Source organism: Blennius ocellaris, assembly GCF_963422515.1.
Source record: "Blennius ocellaris genome assembly, chromosome: 6".
NCBI classification, from domain to species: Eukaryota; Metazoa; Chordata; class Actinopteri; order Blenniiformes; family Blenniidae; genus Blennius; species Blennius ocellaris.
The window spans coordinates 127,511-149,092 of NC_137655.1; the positions used below are offsets into that span (position 1 = coordinate 127,511).

At 56.8% G+C, this 21,582-nt stretch overlaps 1 protein-coding gene across 1 annotated transcript in view; it reads right to left on the bottom strand.

The window, feature by feature from the left end:
• Positions 1 to 21,582, bottom strand: part of LOC308131347 (titin-like) — a 224,561-nt gene that overhangs the window by 120,509 nt on the left and 82,470 nt on the right. The window contains 22 exon segments of the mRNA XM_080498075.1: positions 29 to 106; positions 231 to 290; positions 10,305 to 10,361; positions 10,479 to 10,733; positions 12,050 to 12,124; positions 12,257 to 12,340; positions 12,549 to 13,280; positions 13,413 to 13,604; positions 13,723 to 13,770; positions 13,880 to 13,951; positions 14,498 to 14,545; positions 14,622 to 14,765; positions 16,070 to 16,120; positions 16,362 to 16,406; positions 16,489 to 16,545; positions 17,052 to 17,078; positions 17,169 to 17,246; positions 17,323 to 17,532; positions 18,133 to 18,393; positions 20,493 to 20,760; positions 21,153 to 21,236; positions 21,324 to 21,507. Coding sequence (XP_080354201.1) covers positions 29 to 106; positions 231 to 290; positions 10,305 to 10,361; positions 10,479 to 10,733; positions 12,050 to 12,124; positions 12,257 to 12,340; positions 12,549 to 13,280; positions 13,413 to 13,604; positions 13,723 to 13,770; positions 13,880 to 13,951; positions 14,498 to 14,545; positions 14,622 to 14,765; positions 16,070 to 16,120; positions 16,362 to 16,406; positions 16,489 to 16,545; positions 17,052 to 17,078; positions 17,169 to 17,246; positions 17,323 to 17,532; positions 18,133 to 18,393; positions 20,493 to 20,760; positions 21,153 to 21,236; positions 21,324 to 21,507 — 3,110 coding nt within the window.

Below are 21,582 nucleotides of genomic sequence, written 5' to 3' on the forward strand. Positions count from 1 at the left end.
AAGAGACGACCAAGAGACGACCAGATACCTGGCTGGACTCCTGGGGGACAAGTTGTCTCCACTCTGGCTTCAGGCTTCCGGGGAACTTCAACTCCTGGTTTTGGTTCTTAAAGCAGGACATCAGAGGAAATCAAGCTCAGACAGTTCCTCCCTGACAGGAAGTGAGGGGGGGGGGGGGGGGGGGGGCTGGGGGGGGCTGGGGGGGAGGGGGGTACTGGTGGGGGGGGTACCTTGTGGACGACTGGCGGGTTCCACCACCGGTTCTCTGATGGCCGCCGCCTTGTCTGGGACTTAAGGAGACAAATCGAGACGATCAGAACGACTGAGAGGAAGAACCAGGAGTCTGGAACCCTTCACCAACACACACACACACACACACACACACACACACACACACACACACACACACACACACACACACACACACACACACACACACACACACACACACACACACACACACACACAGTGAACCAGGACACACACACACAGTGAACCAGGACACACACACACACACAGTGAACCAGGACACACACACACAGTGAACCAGGACACACACACACACACAGTGAACCAGGACACACACACACACACAGTGAACCAGGACACACACACAGTGAACCAGGACACACACACACACACACACACACAGTGAACCAGGACACACACACACAGTGAACCAGGACACACACACAGTGAACCAGGACACACACACACACACACACAGTGAACCAGGACACACACACACAGTGTGGTTAGCGGCAGTGTGGACCAGGAAGCCGTGGCGGTGGGTCCAGAAACCAGGACAAGCTGTCTGAGACAGCGGGACGGTTCCTGGACCATGAGGTGTGATGGAGGCGTGGCGGCGCCACCAGGCGGTGACTCGGTGCACAGCGCTCAAACACAACGTGCTCAATGACTCAAGAGTCCCTGTACCTCCAGGAACCTCTCCCTCCGCCGGCGTGCCGGAGCCAAGACCTGCTCTCCGGTCTTCAAGAGACGGCGGTGGGACGCCCGGCGGGGGGACGCCCGGCGGTGGGACGCCCGGCGGTGGGACGCCCGGCGGTGGGAGGCCCGGCGGTGGGAGGCCCGGCGGTGGGACGCCCGGCGGTGGGACGCCCGGCGGTGGGACGCCCGGCGGTGGGACGCCCGGCGGTGGGACGCCCGGCGGTGGGAGGCCCGGCGGTGGGACGCCCGGCGGTGGGAGGCCCGGCTCCAGGCTGATGGACTCAGTGACGTTTGGGACGATGGCGGTGGGGTCTGTTACTGACGGCTCTCTGATCAGCGCCTCTCTACTCTGATCTGGGAAAGCTGCTTCTCTGTCCAGCAGCTCTCCTGCTTCTCTAGCCTCTACTGTACATTTCTCTGCGTCTGTCCGCGTCCCCCAATCAGGATGTAGCGTTGGTCTGTCAGCTGCTGTCGGCGACTCTTCACTCGCTCGCGTTACGACATTAACTTCAACGTCTTTCTTATTTATCGTTTCTTTAAAAGGGCAAGTGTGAGCTGTCGGAGCCTCCGTCTCTTCTACGCTGATATCATCGTTTACAGTCTGCGGTTCGTCACTAGCCTTGTCCTTTACAGTCTGCGGTACGTCACTAGCCTTGTCCTTTACAGTCTGCGGTACGTCACTAGCCTTGTCCTTTACAGTCTGCGGTACGTCACTAGCCTTGTCCTTTACAGTCTGCGGTACGTCACTAGCCTTGTCCTTTACAGTCTGCGGTACGTCAGTAACCTTGTCCTTTACAGTCTGCGGTACGTCACTAGCCTTGTCCTTTACAGTCTGCGGTACGTCACTAGCCTTGTCCTTTACAGTCTGCGGTACGTCAGTAACCTTGTCCTTTACAGTCTGCGGTACGTCAGTAGCCTTGTCCTTTACAGTCTGCGGTACGTCAGTAACCTTGTCCTTTACAGTCTGCGGTACGTCAGTAGCCTTGTCCTTTACAGTCTGCGGTATGTCACTAGCCTTGTCCTTTACAGTCTGCGGTACGTCAATAGCCTTGTCCTTTACAGTCTGCGGTACGTCACTAGCCTTGTCCTTTACAGTCTGCGGTACGTCAGTAGCCTTGTCCTTTACAGTCTGCGGTACATCAGTAACCTTGTCCTTTACAGTCTGCGGTACGTCACTAGCCTTGTCCTTTACAGTCTGCGGTACATCAGTAACCTTGTCCTTTACAGTCTGCGGTACGTCAGTAGCCTTGTCCTTTACAGTCTGCGGTACATCAATAGCCTTGTCCTTTACAGTCTGCGGTACGTCACTAGCCTTGTCCTTTACAGTCTGCGGTACGTCACTAGCCTTGTCCTTTACAGTCTGCGGTACGTCACTAGCCTTGTCCTTTACAGTCTGCGGTACGTCACTAGCCTTGTCCTTTACAGTCTGCGGTACGTCACTAGCCTTGTCCTTTACAGTCTGCGGTTCGTCACTAGCCTTGTCCTTTACAGTCTGCGGTACGTCACTAGCCTTGTCCTTTACAGTCTGCGGTACGTCAGTAACCTTGTCCTTTACAGTCTGCGGTACATCAGTAGCCTTGTCCTTTACAGTCTGCGGTACATCAATAGCCTTGTCCTTTACAGTCTGCGGTACGTCACTAGCCTTGTCCTTTACAGTCTGCGGTATGTCACTAGCCTTGTCCTTTACAGTCTGCGGTACATCAGTAACCTTGTCCTTTACAGTCTGCGGTACGTCAGTAGCCTTGTCCTTTACAGTCTGCGGTACATCAATAGCCTTGTCCTTTACAGTCTGCGGTACGTCACTAGCCTTGTCCTTTACAGTCTGCGGTACGTCACTAGCCTTGTCCTTTACAGTCTGCGGTACGTCACTAGCCTTGTCCTTTACAGTCTGCGGTACGTCACTAGCCTTGTCCTTTACAGTCTGCGGTACGTCACTAGCCTTGTCCTTTACAGTCTGCGGTACGTCACTAGCCTTGTCCTTTACAGTCTGCGGTTCGTCACTAGCCTTGTCCTTTACAGTCTGCGGTACGTCACTAGCCTTGTCCTTTACAGTCTGCGGTACGTCAGTAACCTTGTCCTTTACAGTCTGCGGTACGTCAGTAACCTTGTCCTTTACAGTCTGCGGTACGTCACTAGCCTTGTCCTTTACAGTCTGCGGTTCGTCACTAGCCTTGTCCTTTACAGTCTGCGGTACGTCAGTAACCTTGTCCTTTACAGTCTGCGGTACGTCAGTTGCCTTGTCCTTTACAGTCTGCGGTACATCAATAGCCTTGTCCTTTACAGTCTGCGGTACGTCAGTAGCCTTGTCCTTTACAGTCTGCGGTACATCAGTAACCTTGTCCTTTACAGTCTGCGGTACATCAATAGCCTTGTCCTTTACAGTCTGCGGTACATCAGTAGCCTTGTCCTTTACAGTCTGCGGTACGTCACTAGCCTTGTCCTTTACAGTCTGCGGTTCGTCACTAGCCTTGTCCTTTACAGTCTGCGGTTCGTCACTAGCCTTGTCCTTTACAGTCTGCGGTACATCAGTAACCTTGTCCTTTACAGTCTGCGGTACGTCAGTAGCCTTGTCCTTTACAGTCTGCGGTACATCAATAGCCTTGTCCTTTACAGTCTGCGGTACGTCACTAGCCTTGTCCTTTACAGTCTGCGGTACGTCAGTAGCCTTGTCCTTTACAGTCTGCGGTACATCAATAGCCTTGTCCTTTACAGTCTGCGGTACGTCACTAGCCTTGTCCTTTACAGTCTGCGGTACGTCACTAGCCTTGTCCTTTACAGTCTGCGGTACGTCACTAGCCTTGTCCTTTACAGTCTGCGGTACGTCAGTAGCCTTGTCCTTTACAGTCTGCGGTACGTCACTAGCCTTGTCCTTTACAGTCTGCGGTACGTCACTAGCCTTGTCCTTTACAGTCTGCGGTACGTCACTAGCCTTGTCCTTTACAGTCTGCGGTACATCAGTAACCTTGTCCTTTACAGTGTGCGGTACGTCAGTAGCCTTGTCCTTTACAGTCTGCGGTACATCAATAGCCTTGTCCTTTACAGTCTGCGGTACGTCACTAGCCTTGTCCTTTACAGTCTGCGGTACGTCACTAGCCTTGTCCTTTACAGTCTGCGGTACGTCACTAGCCTTGTCCTTTACAGTCTGCGGTACGTCACTAGCCTTGTCCTTTACAGTCTGCGGTACGTCACTAGCCTTGTCCTTTACAGTCTGCGGTACGTCACTAGCCTTGTCCTTTACAGTCTGCGGTACGTCACTAGCCTTGTCCTTTACAGTCTGCGGTACGTCACTAGCCTTGTCCTTTACAGTCTGCGGTACGTCACTAGCCTTGTCCTTTACAGTCTGCGGTACGTCACTAGCCTTGTCCTGTACAGTCTGCGGTACGTCAGTAGCCTTGTCCTGTACAGTCTGCGGTACGTCAATAGCCTTGTCCTTTACAGTCTGCGGTACGTCACTAGCCTTGTCCTTTACAGTCTGCGGTACGTCATGAGCCTCGACATTTTCAGGTCTCCAGTCTTCGGTTTCAGCGTCTAACTTAGTTCTGGTCTCTGTTCTTGTGTGTTTTCCTGCTTTGCTAGCAGCTTTGTTGTTCGGCGCCACTTCCCATTTCAACTGCTCCTCCTTCATTTCCGCTCTGACTTCGGCGGTTCTCGTTTTAACGGGGAAGCGTTCAGACCGGATTTCTCTGACCAGAATCTCTTGTAGAGGATGTGGATCGAGATCTTGGTCGTGGGTGTTTGGTCCAGGGCCACCCCTCCTGGGTTGGGTTCCTACAGGAGATTCTTCACACGTGGTTGCTAGCATAGACGTTGCGGTATGTTCGGTGTTTGATGTCTCTGCGTTGGTAACGTCTCGGTCCCACTGCTCTTCACGGCCAAACTCTTTCCCGTCACTCGTTTCCCCCCGGCCGGTGCCTCGGCCTCCCGGAGGTTTGGGTTCCGTTCTGTCCGATGGTTCCTGGGGTTCCACCTTCTCCTCAGCTTTCTGTCTGATCGCTCTTTGCTTTGTTTGGGGAAGTTTTTCATCCGTTTCAGTTTCCACAGTGATTCTCTTCCACCGAACCTCGTCGTCTTTTCCAGTCTGCTGCCGAGTCTCAGAACCTTTCTCTTGGTTCGAGGTTCCACGCTGGATTCGACCGTCAGGGGAATGTAACCGTTGCGCCGTCCTGGGAGGTTCCTCTCCTCCCTTTTGGGTTTCTACTGGTGTTTTGCTTCCCTTCCTTGGCGAAGCCACTTCCTGCTCTTGGTTCCCAGACGTCAGAGCCACAGGTTTGGACTCTGGACTTTCAGAGTGTCCCCCCAGCTGGTCAGGGACGACCAACCTTTCAAACTCTCCACGTTGAGTCGTCAGATGTTTCTCAGACGCTTCGTCCTGCTCAAGATTCAATGAAGCTCTTCTCACCGTTTCCTTTGCTTCTAACAGAGAAACTCTTCCAACCTCTTTTCTGACTGTGACCTTCTCCACCTCCGCCTCCGCCTCCACCTCCGCCTGCCGGGCTGAAGCTGTGGCACTCCGCTCCACCTTCACTGCTTTCTCTTTTGCACCTTTTGATTTCTGGAGTTGGACCTTGTTCATGGTTTGTTTTGACTTCAGTGTCTCCTCTTCAGGAGCTCCGTGACGCTCTGAAGTCTCCTCATCGCTCCTTTCTTTAGATTTCTCTGGAATGTTTGGAACATTTGGTTTATCTTCGTCAGACGCCAAGTTCCTCCACCTCGCGGGGAACGTTCTCTCCACAGGAACCACTGGTGACTCAGCAGCGCTGACCTTCTGTTGAGAAGCTTCATGCAGAGGAACCAGTGGTGACTCAGCAGTTCTGACCTTTTCAGGAGCTTCAAACACAGGAACCAGTGGTGACTCAGCAGTTCTGACCTTTTCAGGAGCTTCAAACACAGGAACCAGTGGTGACTCAGCAGTTCTGACCTTTTCAGGAGCTTCAAACAGAGGAACCAGTGGTGACTCAGCAGTTCTGACCTTTTCAGGAGCTTCAAACACAGGAACCAGTGGTGACTCAGCAGCGCCGACCTTCTCGTTGGTTCGTGCTTGTGGAGCTCTGAGACGTTTGGCATCGGACGACGTTTGTGACATTTCCTGTGTTGAAAGTGACGATATCTCCTGTCGACTGGTGAAGGATTCCTCTTTGTCTCGTTCTTCTGGAGGAACATCGTGGGACCTGACGAACTCAACACCTTCTTCAGAAAGACACTTCCACTGGTTGTCTTTCAAATGCTTCCCATGTGTCCCGTCAGTCGTTTCCTCCGGCCTCGATGTCTTTGTTTGGTCCGGTCTTGAAGGTGGTGGTGTTCCTCCAGAAGGGACTTCCTGTTCTTCACCTTCAGTCTGTGGAGTTTGGAAAAGCTCTGGTTTGCCAGTTTGCTCTGGAGGTTTGACCGTCTTCTCCTGCGGCGAGGCTTCAGGAGAGCTGTGGTCCGTCTTCCTGACCGCTTCAGCCCTTTCAGGTGCTTCGTCCTTCAGCTTCAGGCTTTTACCTGAAGCCTTCTTGGTTTTTAATGGAAACTGAACGTTGGCCTGCTTTTCGGCTTTTGCTGTTTTCTTCTCCTCCGTCTTCAGAGGACCGTCAACGTCTCCACCTCCTCCTCCATCTTCACGTTCTGTGATTCTCAACACTTTTTCAGAATCAGTTTCAGATTCTAGAACCACTTCCTCGATCGTGTTCCTCACAGAAACCTTCACCTCCTCCTGGTGGACCTCCACCTCCTCCTGGTGGACCTCCACCTCCTCCTGGTGGACCTTCACCTCCTCCTGGTGGACCTCCACCTCCTCCTGGTGGACCTTCACCTCCTCCTGGTGGACCTCCACCTCCTCCTGGTGGACCTTCACCTCCTCCTGGTGGACCTCCACCTCCTCCTGGTGGACCTTCACCTCCTCCTGGTGGACCTCCACCTCCTCCTGGTGGACCTTCACCTCCTCCTGGTGGACCTTCACCTCCTCCTGGGTTGGTTCTGTCCTTCTAATGCAGATGTCTTTCCATTTCTCGTCCTCCGGCCGTTTCACACCCTTCAGGTTCTCCTCCTCCACCCTCAGGTTCTCCTCCACCTTCATCTCTCTGGACGGGTCCTTGTCGACGGCGCCGATGAGCGTCTCTGCTCCGTCCTTTTGTCTCGACGCTCTGGTTTGCGCTGCAGAGTTTGGCAGTCTAACCCTAACCCGTTTGTCTTTTGTCTCCTCCTGGGGTGTCCTCAAAGTCTTTTTCTTGGGTTTAGTGATCTTTAAACAATCCGTCTCTGGTAATGTCTCGCTTGTTTTCACTCTTTTAGCTTCAGCTTCCCTCCCACTCTGTCCCTCCAGGTGGACAGACTCACTCTGTCCCTCCAGGTGGACAGACACACTACGTCCCTCCAGGTGGACAGACTCACTCTGTCCCTCCAGGTGGACAGACTGAGGCACACTACGTCCCTCCAGGTGGACAGACTCACTCTGTCCCTCCAGGTGGACAGACTGAGGCACACTACGTCCCTCCAGGTGGACAGACTCACTCTGTCCCTCCAGGTGGACAGACTGAGGCACACTACGTCCCTCCAAGTGGACAGACTCACTCTGTCCCTCCAGGGGGACAGACTGAGACACACTATGTCCCCCCAGGTGGACAGACTCACTCTGTCCCTCCAGGTGGACAGACTCACTCTGTCCCTCCAGGGGGACAGACTCAGGCAGTATTTTTAAAGGCTGATCCTGAACTACTGTCTTTCCTGTCTTTGGTCTCATTGGAAGGCTTTTTGTCTTCAAACCATCAGTAACAGAAATCAACCCACTGTCCGTTCCAGACATGTCCTCACACTCGTCCTCACACTCGTCTTCTTCTTCTTCTCTTCCTCCGCGGCACAGTGGAGGTTTCTCTGAGACACGACTGTCCTCAGTGTCTTCAGAGTGTCGACGGTTGAAAAGACGACGAAGTGTCACCAAGAGGTTAGAAACAAAGTCAACAAAGACAAAGTCAAAGCAGTGAAACCAGGTGGCAGTACCTGGTCCTCGTCCGTCCCTGGTCCCTGCTCCCCCGGGCGTCTCCAGGGCTTTAAGACATGAGTCGGATTCAAACAGTTAAAAAAAAGATGAGCAGAAAAAAGAGAAAAAAGAAGTGCGGGAGCAGGGTGTCGCCCCCTGGTGGCCCCCTGGTGGCCCCGGGGTGGCCCCCTGATGGCCCCCTGGTGGCCCCCTGGTGGCCCCCTGATGGCCCCCTGGTGGTCCCCTGGTGGCCCCGGGGTGGCCCCCTGATGGCCCCCTGGTGGCCCCCTGATGGCCCCCTGGTGGCCCCCTGGTGGCCCCCTGATGGCCCCGGGGTGGCCCCCTGGTGGCCCCCTGGTGGCCCCGGGGTGGCCCCCTGGTGGCCCCCTGGTGGCCCCGGGGTGGCCCCCTGATGGCCCCCTGGTGGCCCCCTGATGGCCCCCTGGTGGCCCCCTGGTGGCCCCCTGATGGCCCCGGGGTGGCCCCCTGGTGGCCCCGGGGTGGCCCCCTGATGGCCCCCTGGTGGCCCCGGGGTGGCCCCCTGATGGCCCCCTGGTGGCCCCCTGGTGGCCCCGGGGTGGCCCCCTGGTGGCCCCCTGGTGGCCCCGGGGTGGCCCCCTGGTGGCCCCCTGGTGGCCCCCTGGTGGCCCCGGGGTGGCCCCCTGATGGCCCCCTGGTGGCCCCCTGATGACCCCCTGGTGGCCCCGGGGTGGCCCCCTGGTGGCCCCCTGATGGCCCCGGGGTGGCCCCCTGATGGCCCCCTGGTGGCCCCCTAGTGGCCCCGGGGTGTCAGTACCTGTGGCTGAGCTCCGGCGCTGGAGGACCCCGGTCCTCTCGTCCAGGCCGGAGACGGAAGCTGTTACTGAGACCGTCCCCTGTGCTGGTCCCGTCTGAACGGTGTCCAGCCTCTCTGGTCTCTGCTGGACCGGCCGGCCCGACCCCCCTTCGGTTTCCTTCCCTGACACTTTGACTGCTGGACTTTGTCCCTGAGGAGGAACCGGGCCGACCTGGACCGGGGCGCGAGCCGGTTCCTTCCCTTGCTGGACCGCCTCTCCTGTCCTGCCTGACCCTGGTCCCGGTCCTGCCTGCCGTCCCTCTCCGGTCCTGGACTCAGAACCCTCGGAGCGGACCGAGACCTGCCGGGCCCCGGACCCGGTCTTGTCCTGAGCCTCGGTCCGGCCCTCCTGCTCTGCCGACACACTGGTCCTCCTGGACGCGTCAGTAACAGAGATCTGGTCCCGGTCCTGCCGGGTCGGCGGAGACCTCGTCATCACGTCTTCTTTGTACGGAACCTCCGCTACACCCTCCTGCTCCGTCACCTCCTCTGACGGAGGCACAGAAACCACGTCCTCAACGTCCTGTTGGACCAGAGTCGCTGTCGGAGGAGTTCAGGAGGAGAAGAAGAAGAAGAAGAAGAGGCGTCATGCGGCGGCGCCAAGACGGGACGGAAACAAGACGGGACGGAAACAAGACGGGACGGAAAACAAGACGGGACGGAAAACAAGACGGGACGGAAACAAGACGGGACGGAAAACAAGACGGGACGGAAAACAAGACAGGACGGAAAGAAGACGGGACAGAAAACAAGACGGGACGGAAACAAGACGGGACGGAAACAAGACGGGACGGAAAACAAGACGGGACGGAAAGAAGACGGGACGGAAAACAAGACGGGACGGAAACAAGACGGGACGGAAAACAAGACGGGACGGAAAACAAGACGGGACGGAAAACAAGACGGGACGGAAAGAAGACGGGACGGAAACAAGACGGGACGGAAAACAAGACGGGACGGAAAGAAGACGGGACGGAAACAAGACGGGACGGAAAACAAGACGGGACGGAAACAAGACGGGACGGAAAACAAGACGGGACGGAAAGAAGACGGGACGGAAAACAAGACGGGACGGAAACAAGACGGGACGGAAACAAGACGGGACGGAAAACAAGACGGGACGGAAAGAAGACGGGACGGAAAACAAGACGGGACGGAAACAAGACGGGACGGAAAACAAGACGGGACGGAAAGAAGACGGGACGGAAAACAAGACGGGACGGAAACAAGACGGGACGGAAAACAAGACGGGACGGAAAGAAGACGGGACGGAAAACAAGACGGGACGGAAACAAGACGGGACGGAAAACAAGACGGGACGGAAAACAAGACGGGACGGAAAGAAGACGGGACGGAAACAAGACGGGACGGAAAACAAGACGGGACGGAAAGAAGACGGGACGGAAAACAAGACGGGACGGAAAACAAGACGGGACGGAAAACAAGACGGGACGGAAAACAAGACGGAAGTGAAGCAGACAGTTTTAGCGTAAGATGACAACGTGGACATGAAGAGGGTCCTGGACCGGTCCTGGACTGGCCCGCCTCTCTGGGGCTCGGTACCTTTCTGAGGACGAGGTGTTGGTTCCTGCGGACGGAACGTCTCGACGGGCCGAACGTCTTTCAAGAGGTTTGAATCAAGAGAAGAAGGACGACGACAAACAAACAAGAAGAGACGGTCAGCAGGAGGACCACGTCGTTTAAAGACCCGGACAGAAAGAGGGACGCCTCGGGTACCTTCAGGAAGCCTGGGCTCCACCCTGGGAGCTGGTTTGGTCACGGAGACCTGCTCAGGCTCCACTGGGGGGTCCTGGTGAGGACCTGGTCTCACTGGCAGCACTGCTGCTTGGGGTACTTTCACCACCGGAACCTTCCCCGGTTCCTTCCTGGGCCTCGGTTCCTGCTGGACAGGCCGGTCCTCCTCCACCTGGACCTTGTCCGGCCTCTGGGGTCGGAGGTCAGCCGGAGGTGTGGCTTCAGGCGGCGCCGTCGCTTTAAGAGGGTTCGACACAGAAACAGGACCATGAAGACCCCTGAAGACCAACAGCAGGTGCTGACGCACCGCAGGGGGTCAGAGCAGGAAGTAGGAGACGTTTCACTGTCAGGACCTTGGTGGACGGGTCAGGGGACGGAGGAGTCTCCATACCCACAGTCTGTCCTGGTGGTCTAGCTATCAGCCTCCTTGGTAAGAGCTTCCTGTCCTGGGAGTCTGGCTAAAGACTTCCTGTCCTGGTGGTCTAGGTAAGAGTTTCCTGTGCTGGCAGTCTGGCTAAAGACTTCCTGTCCTGGTAGTCTAGGTAAGAGCTTCCTGGTAGTCTAGGTAACAACTTCCTGTCCTGGTGGTCTAGGAAAGAGCTTCCTGTCCTGGGAGTCTGGCTAAAGACTTCCTGTCCTGGTAGTCTCGGCATCAGCTTCCTGGTAGTCTAGGTAACAACTTCCTGTCCTGGTGGTCTAGGTAACAACTTCCTGTCCTGGTGGTCAAGGTAACAACTTCCTGTCCTGGTGGTCTAGGTAAGAGCTTCCTGTCCTGGGAGTCTGGCTAAAGACTTCCTGTCCTGGTAGTCTCGGCATCAGCTTCCTGGTAGTCTAGGTAACAACTTCCTGTCCTGGTGGTCAAGGTAACAACTTCCTGTCCTGGCGGTCTAGGTAACAACTTCCTGTCCTGGTGGTCTAGGTAACAACTTCCTGGTGGTCTAGGTAACAACTTCCTGTCCTGGTGGTCTAGGTAACAACTTCCTGTCCTGGTGGTCAAGGTAACAACTTCCTGGTGGTCTAGGTAACAACTTCCTGTCCTGGTGGTCAAGGTAACAACTTCCTGGTGGTCTAGGTAACAACTTCCTGTCCTGGCGGTCTAGGTAACAACTTCCTGTCCTGGTGGTCTAGGTAACAACTTCCTGGTGGTCTAGGTAACAACTTCCTGTCCTGGTGGTCTAGGTAACAACTTCCTGTCCTGGTGGTCTAGGTAACAACTTCCTGTCCTGGTGGTCAAGGTAACAACTTCCTGGTGGTCTAGGTAACAACTTCCTGTCCTGGTGGTCAAGGTAACAACTTCCTGGTGGTCTAGGTAACAACTTCCTGTCCTGGTGGTCTAGGTAACAACTTCCTGTCCTGGTGGTCAAGGTAACAACTTCCTGGTGGTCTAGGTAAGAGCTTCCTGTTCTGGTGGTCTAGGTAACAACTTCCTGTCCTGGTGGTCAAGGTAACAACTTCCTGGTGGTCTAGGTAAGAGCTTCCTGTCCTGGTGGTCTAGGTAAGAGCTTCCTGTCCTGGCGGTCTAGGTAAGAGCGTCCTGATGGTCTCTGCAGTACCTTGGTCCTTGTCCTTCTCCGCAGGTTCTTCAGGACGGACGGCAGCAGCTTCTGGTTTCTTGGAAACTTTTGGTTCTGCCATCATTCCAAAGAGTACCGTCATTAGAACTGTCCCCAAGTCCAGGGGCCGAGCACTCTATCGAGTGCAAGACGGGACAAGAGACAAGCAGGACGGCGGGACACAGAGGACAGGAAGAGATCCAGTACCTTTAGACGGAAGCAGCTTCTTCTGGGGTTCCTCTGGTCTCTCCGTCTTGGGCTGGACCTCCTTCTTCACCGGAGCTTCTGCTACTTGGACAGAAGACGATAGAGGTGAGACACAGAGGAGCCGGGACGGTGGGACACCAACGGTTAGTAGGACGACACGGGAGACAAGGACAAGGTCAAGGAGGACCGGGACAGGTCAGAGGTCAGTCCACATGAGGGTGAAGATGTTAGGGTTCTACGGTGGAGTTCAGAAGAAGAAACGTCTGGAGCTCCACCTCAACCAGACAAGTACCTTTCTTCTGGGGCTCCTTCAGGGCCGGCGCTGGTTCTGGCTTGGTCTTTGGAGGTTCTGGTTTGGGCACCTCAGGCTCCGGAGCTCTCATGTCGGCTTTCTTCACTTCCGGTTCAGGTTTAGAAGCAGGTTTTGGTTTTGGTGCTGGTTTCTTTACAGGAGGCTCAGGTTCAACAATCACTGGCTTTGGTTTATCCGGTTCCGGCTTTCGGATCTTCGGTTCTGGTTTCTGGATCACCGGTTCTGGTTTATGGACCTCCGGTTCTGGTTTTCCGATCTCCGGTTCTGATTTCTGGATCACCGGTTCTGGTTTACGGACCTCCGGCTCTGGTTTTCTGATCTCCGGTTCTGGTTTCTGGACCTCTGGTTCTGGTTTCTGGATCACCGGTTCTGGTTTTCGGACCTCTGGTTCTGGTTTACGGACCTCCGGTTCTGGTTTCCGGACCTCCGGTACTGGTTTCTGAATCACTGGTTCTGGTTTTCGGACCTCTGGTTCTGGTTTCTGGATCACTGGTTCTGGTTTTCGGACCTCCGGTTCTGGTTTCTGGATCACTGGTTCTGGTTTTCGGACCTCTGGTTCTGGTTTCTGGATCACTGGTTCTGGTTTTCGGACCTCCGGTTCTGGTTTTCGGACCTCTGGTTCTGGTTTACGGACCTCCGGTTCTGGTTTTCGGGGCTCTAGCTTTGGTTCTGGCTTGACCCGGGGCGGCTCTGGTCTGGTCTCTTCGGGGACTTAAAGTAAAAGATGGTTAAGAGAAGGTCAAAGGTCGTCAAGACAAAGATTCGCTTCGTCTGAAGCTCAACAGACCAGAAGAACCGCGACAGAACCGTGAGACAAAGGGAAACACAAACGGACAGAAGTACCTTTGGACGGCGGCGCCACCGACTTCTTGGCCGGCGCGGCTTTAGGCTCCGCCTCCTTCCTGAGAGCAGGTTTGGCTTCGGGCTCCGCTTTGGGAGCCACTTTGGGTTTGGGCTCGGGTTCTGCTTTGGGTTTGGCTTTTGGTTCTGGCTCTGGTTTCTTGGGCTGCGCCGGAACCTGAGTCTTGGGTTCATCTTGAAGCGGGTGACATGGAGACAAGCTAACGTTAGCATGCGGCTAGCGCTGAGAGACGCGTCAAGAAGCTGCAGCCAGAAGAAGAAGAGCTGAAGAGGTCTGGACAGGAAGTAGTACCTTTCTTTGGCGGCTCTGCAGGCGCCGGCTTCCCACGCTCCTTCGCTTCTTCAAGACAGAGTCACACACCAGAGACTCAAAGACAGGAAGACGAGCGGGGGACGGACACAATGTGAAGACCACAACCAGGACCCGAGGACAGACGCCAGGAACCTACCTTTGGGTTTAGGAACCTCCTTCTTCTCAGGGACCGACACCGGAACCTTCTCCTCCACCGGCGCCCTGGACTCTGGAGGGGTCAGAGGAGGAGGCGTTAGAGGAGGTGAACACAGTGGAGGAGGAGGAGCAGGAGGAGGAGGAGCAGGAGGAGGAGGAGTAGCAGCAGGAGGAGGAGGAGCAGGAGGAGGAGGAGGAGGAGTAGCAGCAGGAGGAGGAGCAGGAGGAGGAGGAGGAGGAGGAGGAGGAGGAGTAGAAGCAGGAGCAGGATGAGGAGCAGGAGGAGGAGGAGGAGTAACAGCAGGAGCAGGAGGAGGAGCAGGAGGAGGAGGAGCAGGATGAGGAGCAGCAGGAGGAGGAGGAGTAACAGCAGGAGCAGGAGGAGGAGCAGGAGGAGGAGGAGCAGGAGGAGGAGCAAGAGGAGCATGAGGAGGAGCAGGAGGAGGAGGAGCAAGAGGAGGAGCAAGAGGAGCAGGAGGAGCAGGAGGAGCAGGAGGAGGAGGAGCAGGAGGAGGAGGAGCAGGAGGAGCAGGAGCAGGAGGAGCAGGAGGAGCAGGAGGAGCAGGAGGAGCAGGAGGAGGAGGAGCAGGAGGAGCAGGAGGAGCAGGAGGAGCGCTACCTTCAGGACGAGGCGGCTGCTTCACCCGCTTCTCTTCAGGTCTGGGGACTGAAAGACACCGGCAGCGTTAGCGCGTTAGCATGTTAGCATATTAGCATATTAGCAGCTGGAGAACCCGGTTCACCTTTCACTGGAACCTTCTCTCTCATCTCCACCGCCACCATCTGCACCGTCTCCTGCACCGTCTCCTGCACCATCTCCTGCACCGTCTCCTGCACCGTCTCCTGCACCGTCTCCTGGACCGTCTCCTGGACCGCCACTCGGGACACTGCAGGCAGGAAGCAACACGTCAACAAACCACACGTCAACAAACAAACACGTCAACAAACAACACGTCAACAAACCACACGTCAACAAACAAACACGTCAACAAACAAACACGTCAACAAACAAACACGTCAACAAACAACACGTCAACAAACCACACGTCAACAAACAAACACGTCAACAAACAAACACGTCAACAAACAACACGTCAACAAACAAACACGTCAACAAACAACACGTCAACAAACAAACACGTCAACAAACAAACACGTCAACAAACAACACGTCAACAAACAACACGTCAACAAACAAACACGTCAACAAACAACACGTCAACAAACAACACGTCAACAAACAAACACGTCAACAAACAACATGTCAACAAACAACACGTCAACAAACAAACACGTCAACAAACAAACACGTCAACAAACAACACGTCAACAAACAACACGTCAACAAACAAACACGTCAACAAACAAACACGTCAACAAACAACACGTCAACAAAACACAAAAGAAGAAAATGTCTGAATGAAGCAGTACAGTAGGGGGGGTTCAGTCGGTCCACTATAGTAGGGGGGGTTCGGTCGGTCCACTATAGTAGGGGGGGTTCAGTCGGTCCACTCCAGTGGGGGGGGGTTCGGTCGGTCCACTATAGTTGGGGGGGGGTTCGGTCGGTCCACTCCAGTTGGGGGGGGGTTCGGTCGGTCCACTATAGTTGGGGGGGGGTTCGGTCGGTCCACTCCAGTTGGGGGGGGGGTTCGGTCGGTCCACTATAGTTGGGGGGGGGTTCGGTCGGTCCACTCCAGTTGGGGGGGGGTTCGGTCGGTCCACTATAGTTGGGGGGGGGTTCGGTCGGTCCACTCCAGTTGGGGGGGGGGTTCGGTCGGTCCACTATAGTTGGGGGGGGGGTTCGGTCGGTCCACTCCAGTTGGGGGGGGGTTCGGTCGGTCCACTATAGTTGGGGGGGGGGTTCGGTCGGTCCACTCCAGTTGGGGGGGGGTTCCGCGTTAGTGATGAAGAGGAAGGTGGAATGAAGGTTAAAATACACAAAAAGAAGACAAAAAGAGTTGAAGAGAAGAGGAGGAAGAGGAGGAAGAGGAGGACGAGGAGGAAGAGGAGGAGATCCACATCCAGTCGTCTTCATCACCTCCACCCGAGGCCGTGGGGATTACACACGCTTTAGTTACTTTTTAAAACAAGTACTCAGGACGGGACTCCCCGTCAGACGGGTGGATGAAGAGGAGGATGAGGAGGATGAGGAGGAAGAGGAGGATGAGGAGGAAGAGGAGCAGGTTAGTACCTGTCTGCTGCAGCTGCTCTTCCTCCTCGTAAAACGAAAACTCCGTCGATTCTTATGAGAGACACAGCGGATAGCCGTCAAGCTAACTGCTAACTGCTAACACGTCACAGTGCTAACAGCTGCTGACACGCTAACAGGTAGACAGCGCTAACATGCTAACAGGTGAGCAGTGCTAACATGCTAACAGGTGCTAACAGGTGAGCAGTGCTAACATGCTGCAGTAGCCGGGTGGAGAGTCAGGCTAACGCTAGGCTAGCTAGCAGGTGTCAGAAGCGAGAGGCGGTGGAAGTACCTCTCTGAGTCACTTCCTCTTGGTACTGATAGAACTCAACAGACTCTTTAAAGAGAGAACAGAGGGTCAGGCCTACACTGCCAACAGGGGTTCTGGTGGGGTTCTGAGGGTCTGAGGGGGTTCTCACCTCGTATGGCTGCTGACGACGGCGCCTCAGGCCTCTGAACCGAGGATTCTGGGAAATCTACACATTCAAAGCCAGAGTTTTCATGGACATCTTGACAAAGTGAGACAAAGGACAACAGACGAGGCGTTGGACCTCCTGCAGCGCCGTCGGTTCTGAGCCGTCCATCAGGGGGCGGAGCTTCAAGCCAGTGACCCACACGGGTCATTTCAACCTGCTGGTTCTGAACCGTTCCTTCTTTTAGACCCCTGACCTCTACTGTGACCTCGGACCTAGGTGTGACCTCTGACCTCTACTGTGACCTCTGACCTCTGCTGTGACCTCTGACCTCTGCTGTGAGCTCTGACCTTTATGGTGACCTCTGACCTCTACTGTGACCTCTGACCTTTATGGTGACCTCTGACCTCTACTGTGACCTCTTCTGTAACCTGACCTCTACTGTGACCTCTGACCTCTACTGTGACCTCTGAAAGCAGAGTGGGGGTTTAAGGTGACGGCGGCTCAGACTGACGGACGCGGCAGGACGTCCAGACACGCTGTGCGGCGGCGGCGCCACGGTGACTCACCGACCGGCACCATGGCCAACTCGATCTCTGTGGGAGGAGGAAGAGCGAGGAAGACGTTAGCGGCGCTCGGACTGAAGCGCGCCGGGGAAGGTGCGGCGGCCCGGGGGTCAACCGTACCTTTGCCAGACAAGTAAAGCTCGGCCGTGCTCTTGGCCTCCCCGCGCGGCTCCAGCCTCACGATGACCGAGTACACACCTGCGGTGAGGAAACACGCTGGTCACGGGGGCCGGACGGGAAAGAGAACCGCGCCGCCGTTCCGGCCGCTACACACCTTCGTCCTCGATGGTCACGTTCCGGATGACCATGAAATGTCTCCGGCCCTCGCTGGTGAAGTTGTACTTGGGGCTCTCCTTCAGCTCCCAGGTGTCCTTGTACCAGGACACCACGGCGTTGTCGAAGGACACCTCGCACTCGAAGGACGCCGACTGCAGCTCGTTCACCTCCACGTTGTGGATGCGTTTGGTGAAGTGGATCTGTTCGGCTGCAACGGACACAGACTGACGGTGAGCGCAGGGCGTCCACACCGCGTCCACACGGTTAGAGGCCAGCGGCACCGGGGGGGGGCGGGGTTAGGACGGAGGCGTGGCAGGTTGGAAGGTTAAGACAGAAGAAGGCGAGGCCCGGAAGAACCAGAAAAAAGAGGGTGAGCCCCAGAGTCCGCCAGGCGTTAGTGAGACAGCAGGACCAGAGCCAAGAGGTGAGTGGGACAGTAAGGCGTCCCGGTGAGACCGAGACAGCCAGGCGTCCCGGTGAGAGCGGGACAGCCAGGCGTCCCGGTGAGAGTGGGACAGTAAGGAATCCCGGTGAGAGTGGGACAGTAAGGAATCCCGGTGAGACCGAGACAGCCAGGCGTCCCGGTGAGAGTGGGACAGTAAGGCGTCCCGGTGAGAGTGGGACAGTAAGGTGTCCCGGTGAGACCGAGACAGCCAGGCGTCCCGGTGAGAGTGGGACAGTAAGGCGTCCCGGTGAGAGTGGGACAGTAAGGTGTCCCGGTGAGACCGAGACAGCCAGGCGTCCCGGTGAGAGCGGGACAGCGAGGCGTCCCGGTGAGAGCAGGACAGTAAGGCATCCCGGTACCGACCTTCCACCCACAGCTCGGCCGACGACTCCAGGTGCTGGTACCGACAGCTGTACCGACCCCGGTCCTCGGGCTTCAGGTCCTTGATCAGCAGCTTCTGGACTTTGTGGTGGACCTCGGAGGAGAACCTCCCCTTCATCTCCACCTGCTTCCCGTTCCTGAACCACCGCGCCTCCACGTCCGGGACGGACAGCTGGCAGTACAACGTGCAGGGCTGGCCTTCCTTACCCGACGTGTCCTGCAGGTGCTTCTCCACCTCCACCTCTGAAACACACACACACACATGTTCAGGTACAGAAGAGCTTGTGTTTGTTTCCCTCAGAGAGAGAGAGAGAATCCAATCAGCTAATCGTGGCTGAGGTACTGACCGGGGACAGTGGTACTGACCGGGGACAATGGTACTGACCGGGGACGGTGGTACTGACCGGGGACAATGGTACTGACCGGGGACGGTGGTACTGAGTGGTGACAGTGGTACTGACCGGGGACAATGGTACTGACCGGGGACGGTGGTACTGACCGGGGACAATGGTACTGACCGGGGACGGTGGTACTGAGTGGTGACAGTGGTACTGACCGGGGACAATGGTACTGACCGGGGACAGTGGTACTGACCGGGGACAATGGTACTGACCGGGGACGGTGGTACTGAGTGGTGACAGTGGTACTGACCGGGGACAATGGTACTGACCGGGGACGGTGGTACTGAGTGGTGACAGTGGTACTGACCGGGGACAGTGGTACTGACCGGGGACAGTGGTACTGACCGGGGACAGTGGTACTGACCGGGGACGGTGGTACTGACCGGGGACAGTGGTACTGAATGGTGACAGTGGTACTGACCGGGGACAATGGTACTGACCGGGGACGGTGGTACTGACCGGGGACAATGGTACTGACCGGGGACAGTGGTACTGAGTGGTGACAGTGGTACTGACCGGGCACAGTGGTACTGACCGGGGACAGAGGTACTGACCGGGGACGGTGGTACTGACCGGGGACAATGGTACTGACCGGGGACGGTGGTACTGACCGGGGACAATGGTACTGACCGGGGACGGTGGTACTGAGTGGTGACAGTGGTACTGACCGGGCACAGTGGTACTGACCGGGGACAGAGGTACTGACCGGGGACGGTGGTACTGACCGGGGACAATGGTACTGACCGGGGACGGTGGTACTGACCGGGGACAATGGTACTGACCGGGGACGGTGGTACTGACCGGGGACAATGGTACTGACCGGGGACGGTGGTACTGAGTGGTGACAGTGGTACTGACCGGGGACAGAGGTACTGACCGGGCACAGTGGTACTGACCAGGGACGGTGGTACTGACCGGGGACAATGGTACTGACCGGGGACGGTGGTACTGAGTGGTGACAGTGGTACTGACCGGGGACGGTGGTACTGACCGGGGACAGTGGTACTGACCGGGGACAGTGGTACTGAGTGGTGACAGTGGTACTGAGTGGTGACAGTGGTACTGACCGGGGACAGTGGTACTGACCGGGGACAGAGGTACTGACCGGGCACAGTGGTACTGACCGGGGACGGCGGTACTGACCGGGGGCAGTGGTACTGAGTGGTGACAGTGGTACTGACCGGGGACAGTGGTACTGATCGGGGACGGTGGTACTGACCGGGGACAGTGGTACTGAGTGGTGACAGTGGTACTGACCGGGGACAGAGGTACTGACCGGGGACAGTGGTACTGAGTGGTGACAGTGGTACTGACCGGGGTCAGAGGTACTGACCGGGGACAGTGGTACTGACCGGGGACAGAGGTACTGACCGGGGACAGTGGTACTGACCGGGGACAGAGGTACTGAGTGGTGACAGTGGTACTGACCGGGGACAGTGGTACTGAGTGGTGACAGTGGTACTGACCAGGGACAGAGGTACTGACCGGGGACAGAGGTACTGACCGGGGACAGTGGTACTGAGTGGTGACAGTGGTACTGACCGGGGACAGAGGTACTGGCCGGGCACAGTGGTACTGACCGGGGACGGCGGTACTGACCGGGGGCAGTGGTACTGAGTGGTGACAGTGGTACTGACCGGGGACAGTGGTACTGATCGGGGACGGTGGTACTGAGTGGTGACAGAGGTACTGACCGGGGACGGCGGTACTGACCGGGGACAGTGGTACTGAGTGGTGACAGTGGTACTGACCGGGGACAGTGGTACTGAGTGGTGACAGTGGTACTGAGTGGTGACAGTGGTACTGACCGGGGATGGCGGTACTGACCGGGGACAGTGGTACTGAGTGGTGACAGTGGTACTGACCGGGGACAGTGGTACTGAGTGGTGACAGTGGTACTGACCGGGGACAGTGGTACTGATCGGGGACGGTGGTACTGACCGGTGACGGTGAGCTTGGCGCTGGAGATGTGCGGTCCGCAGACGACCCGGTAGTTGCCCTGGTCAGCGGGCCGGACCTTCCTGATGCGCAGCAGGTGGCGGTCGCCGCTGACGCTGATGTCGTAGCGGTCGGCGCCGTCCAGCTTCTGCGTACCTTTGTACCACGACAGCGTGATCTCCGGGTAGTTGATCTTCACCTCGCACTCGAACTCGGCGTCCTCATCGGCCAGGACGGCGCGGTCGGCGATGTCTTTCACGACGGTGACGGGCTGGGGGGGTGGACCACAGACGCCGTTAACCACAGACGCCATTAACCACAGGCGGCGTGGACCACAGACGGCGTGGACCACAGACGCCATTAACCACAGACGCCATTAACCACAGATGCCATTAACCACAGACGCCATTAACCACAGACGGCGTGGACCACAGACGGCGTGGACCACAGACGGCGTGGACCACAGACGGCGAGGACCACAGACGCCATTAACCACAGACGGCATGGACCACAGACGGCGTGGACCACAGACGGCGTGGACCACAGACGGCGTGGACCACAGACGGCGAGGACCACAGAGGCCATTAACCACAGACGGCGTGGACCACAGACGGCGTGGACCACAGACGGCCCGCCGTCCCGGCGGACAGGAAACACCCTCACCTCGGTGCGCTCCATCCTCTTCTGCAGGTCGGCCACCAGGCGGGCCATTTCCTCATCAGACTCTCTGTCGCCACGATCCACTTCCTGTGGACACACCCACAGCATCACCACCGCCATCTTCATCATCACCACCATGGTGATGGTCACCATGACCACCATCATCTTCCTCACCGTTCTTCCACTTTCTTCACCCTTCTCCTTCTTCAGCTGCTCGATGGCCTGCAGCAGCCCCCGGTAGTCGGTGATTCCGTACATCCTGGCGTACTTCTCGTACTCTTTGGGGTCGACGTTCCTCAGCAGCTCCACGATGTCCAGGTCCTTCTCCTGCTGAGGACTCTTCTGTTTGGACGGCGTCCTGGAACACAACGGCAGGTGAGGGACGGAAGACGGCACCAAGCGTCCAGACTGACTATTGTGTGACAGACTGACT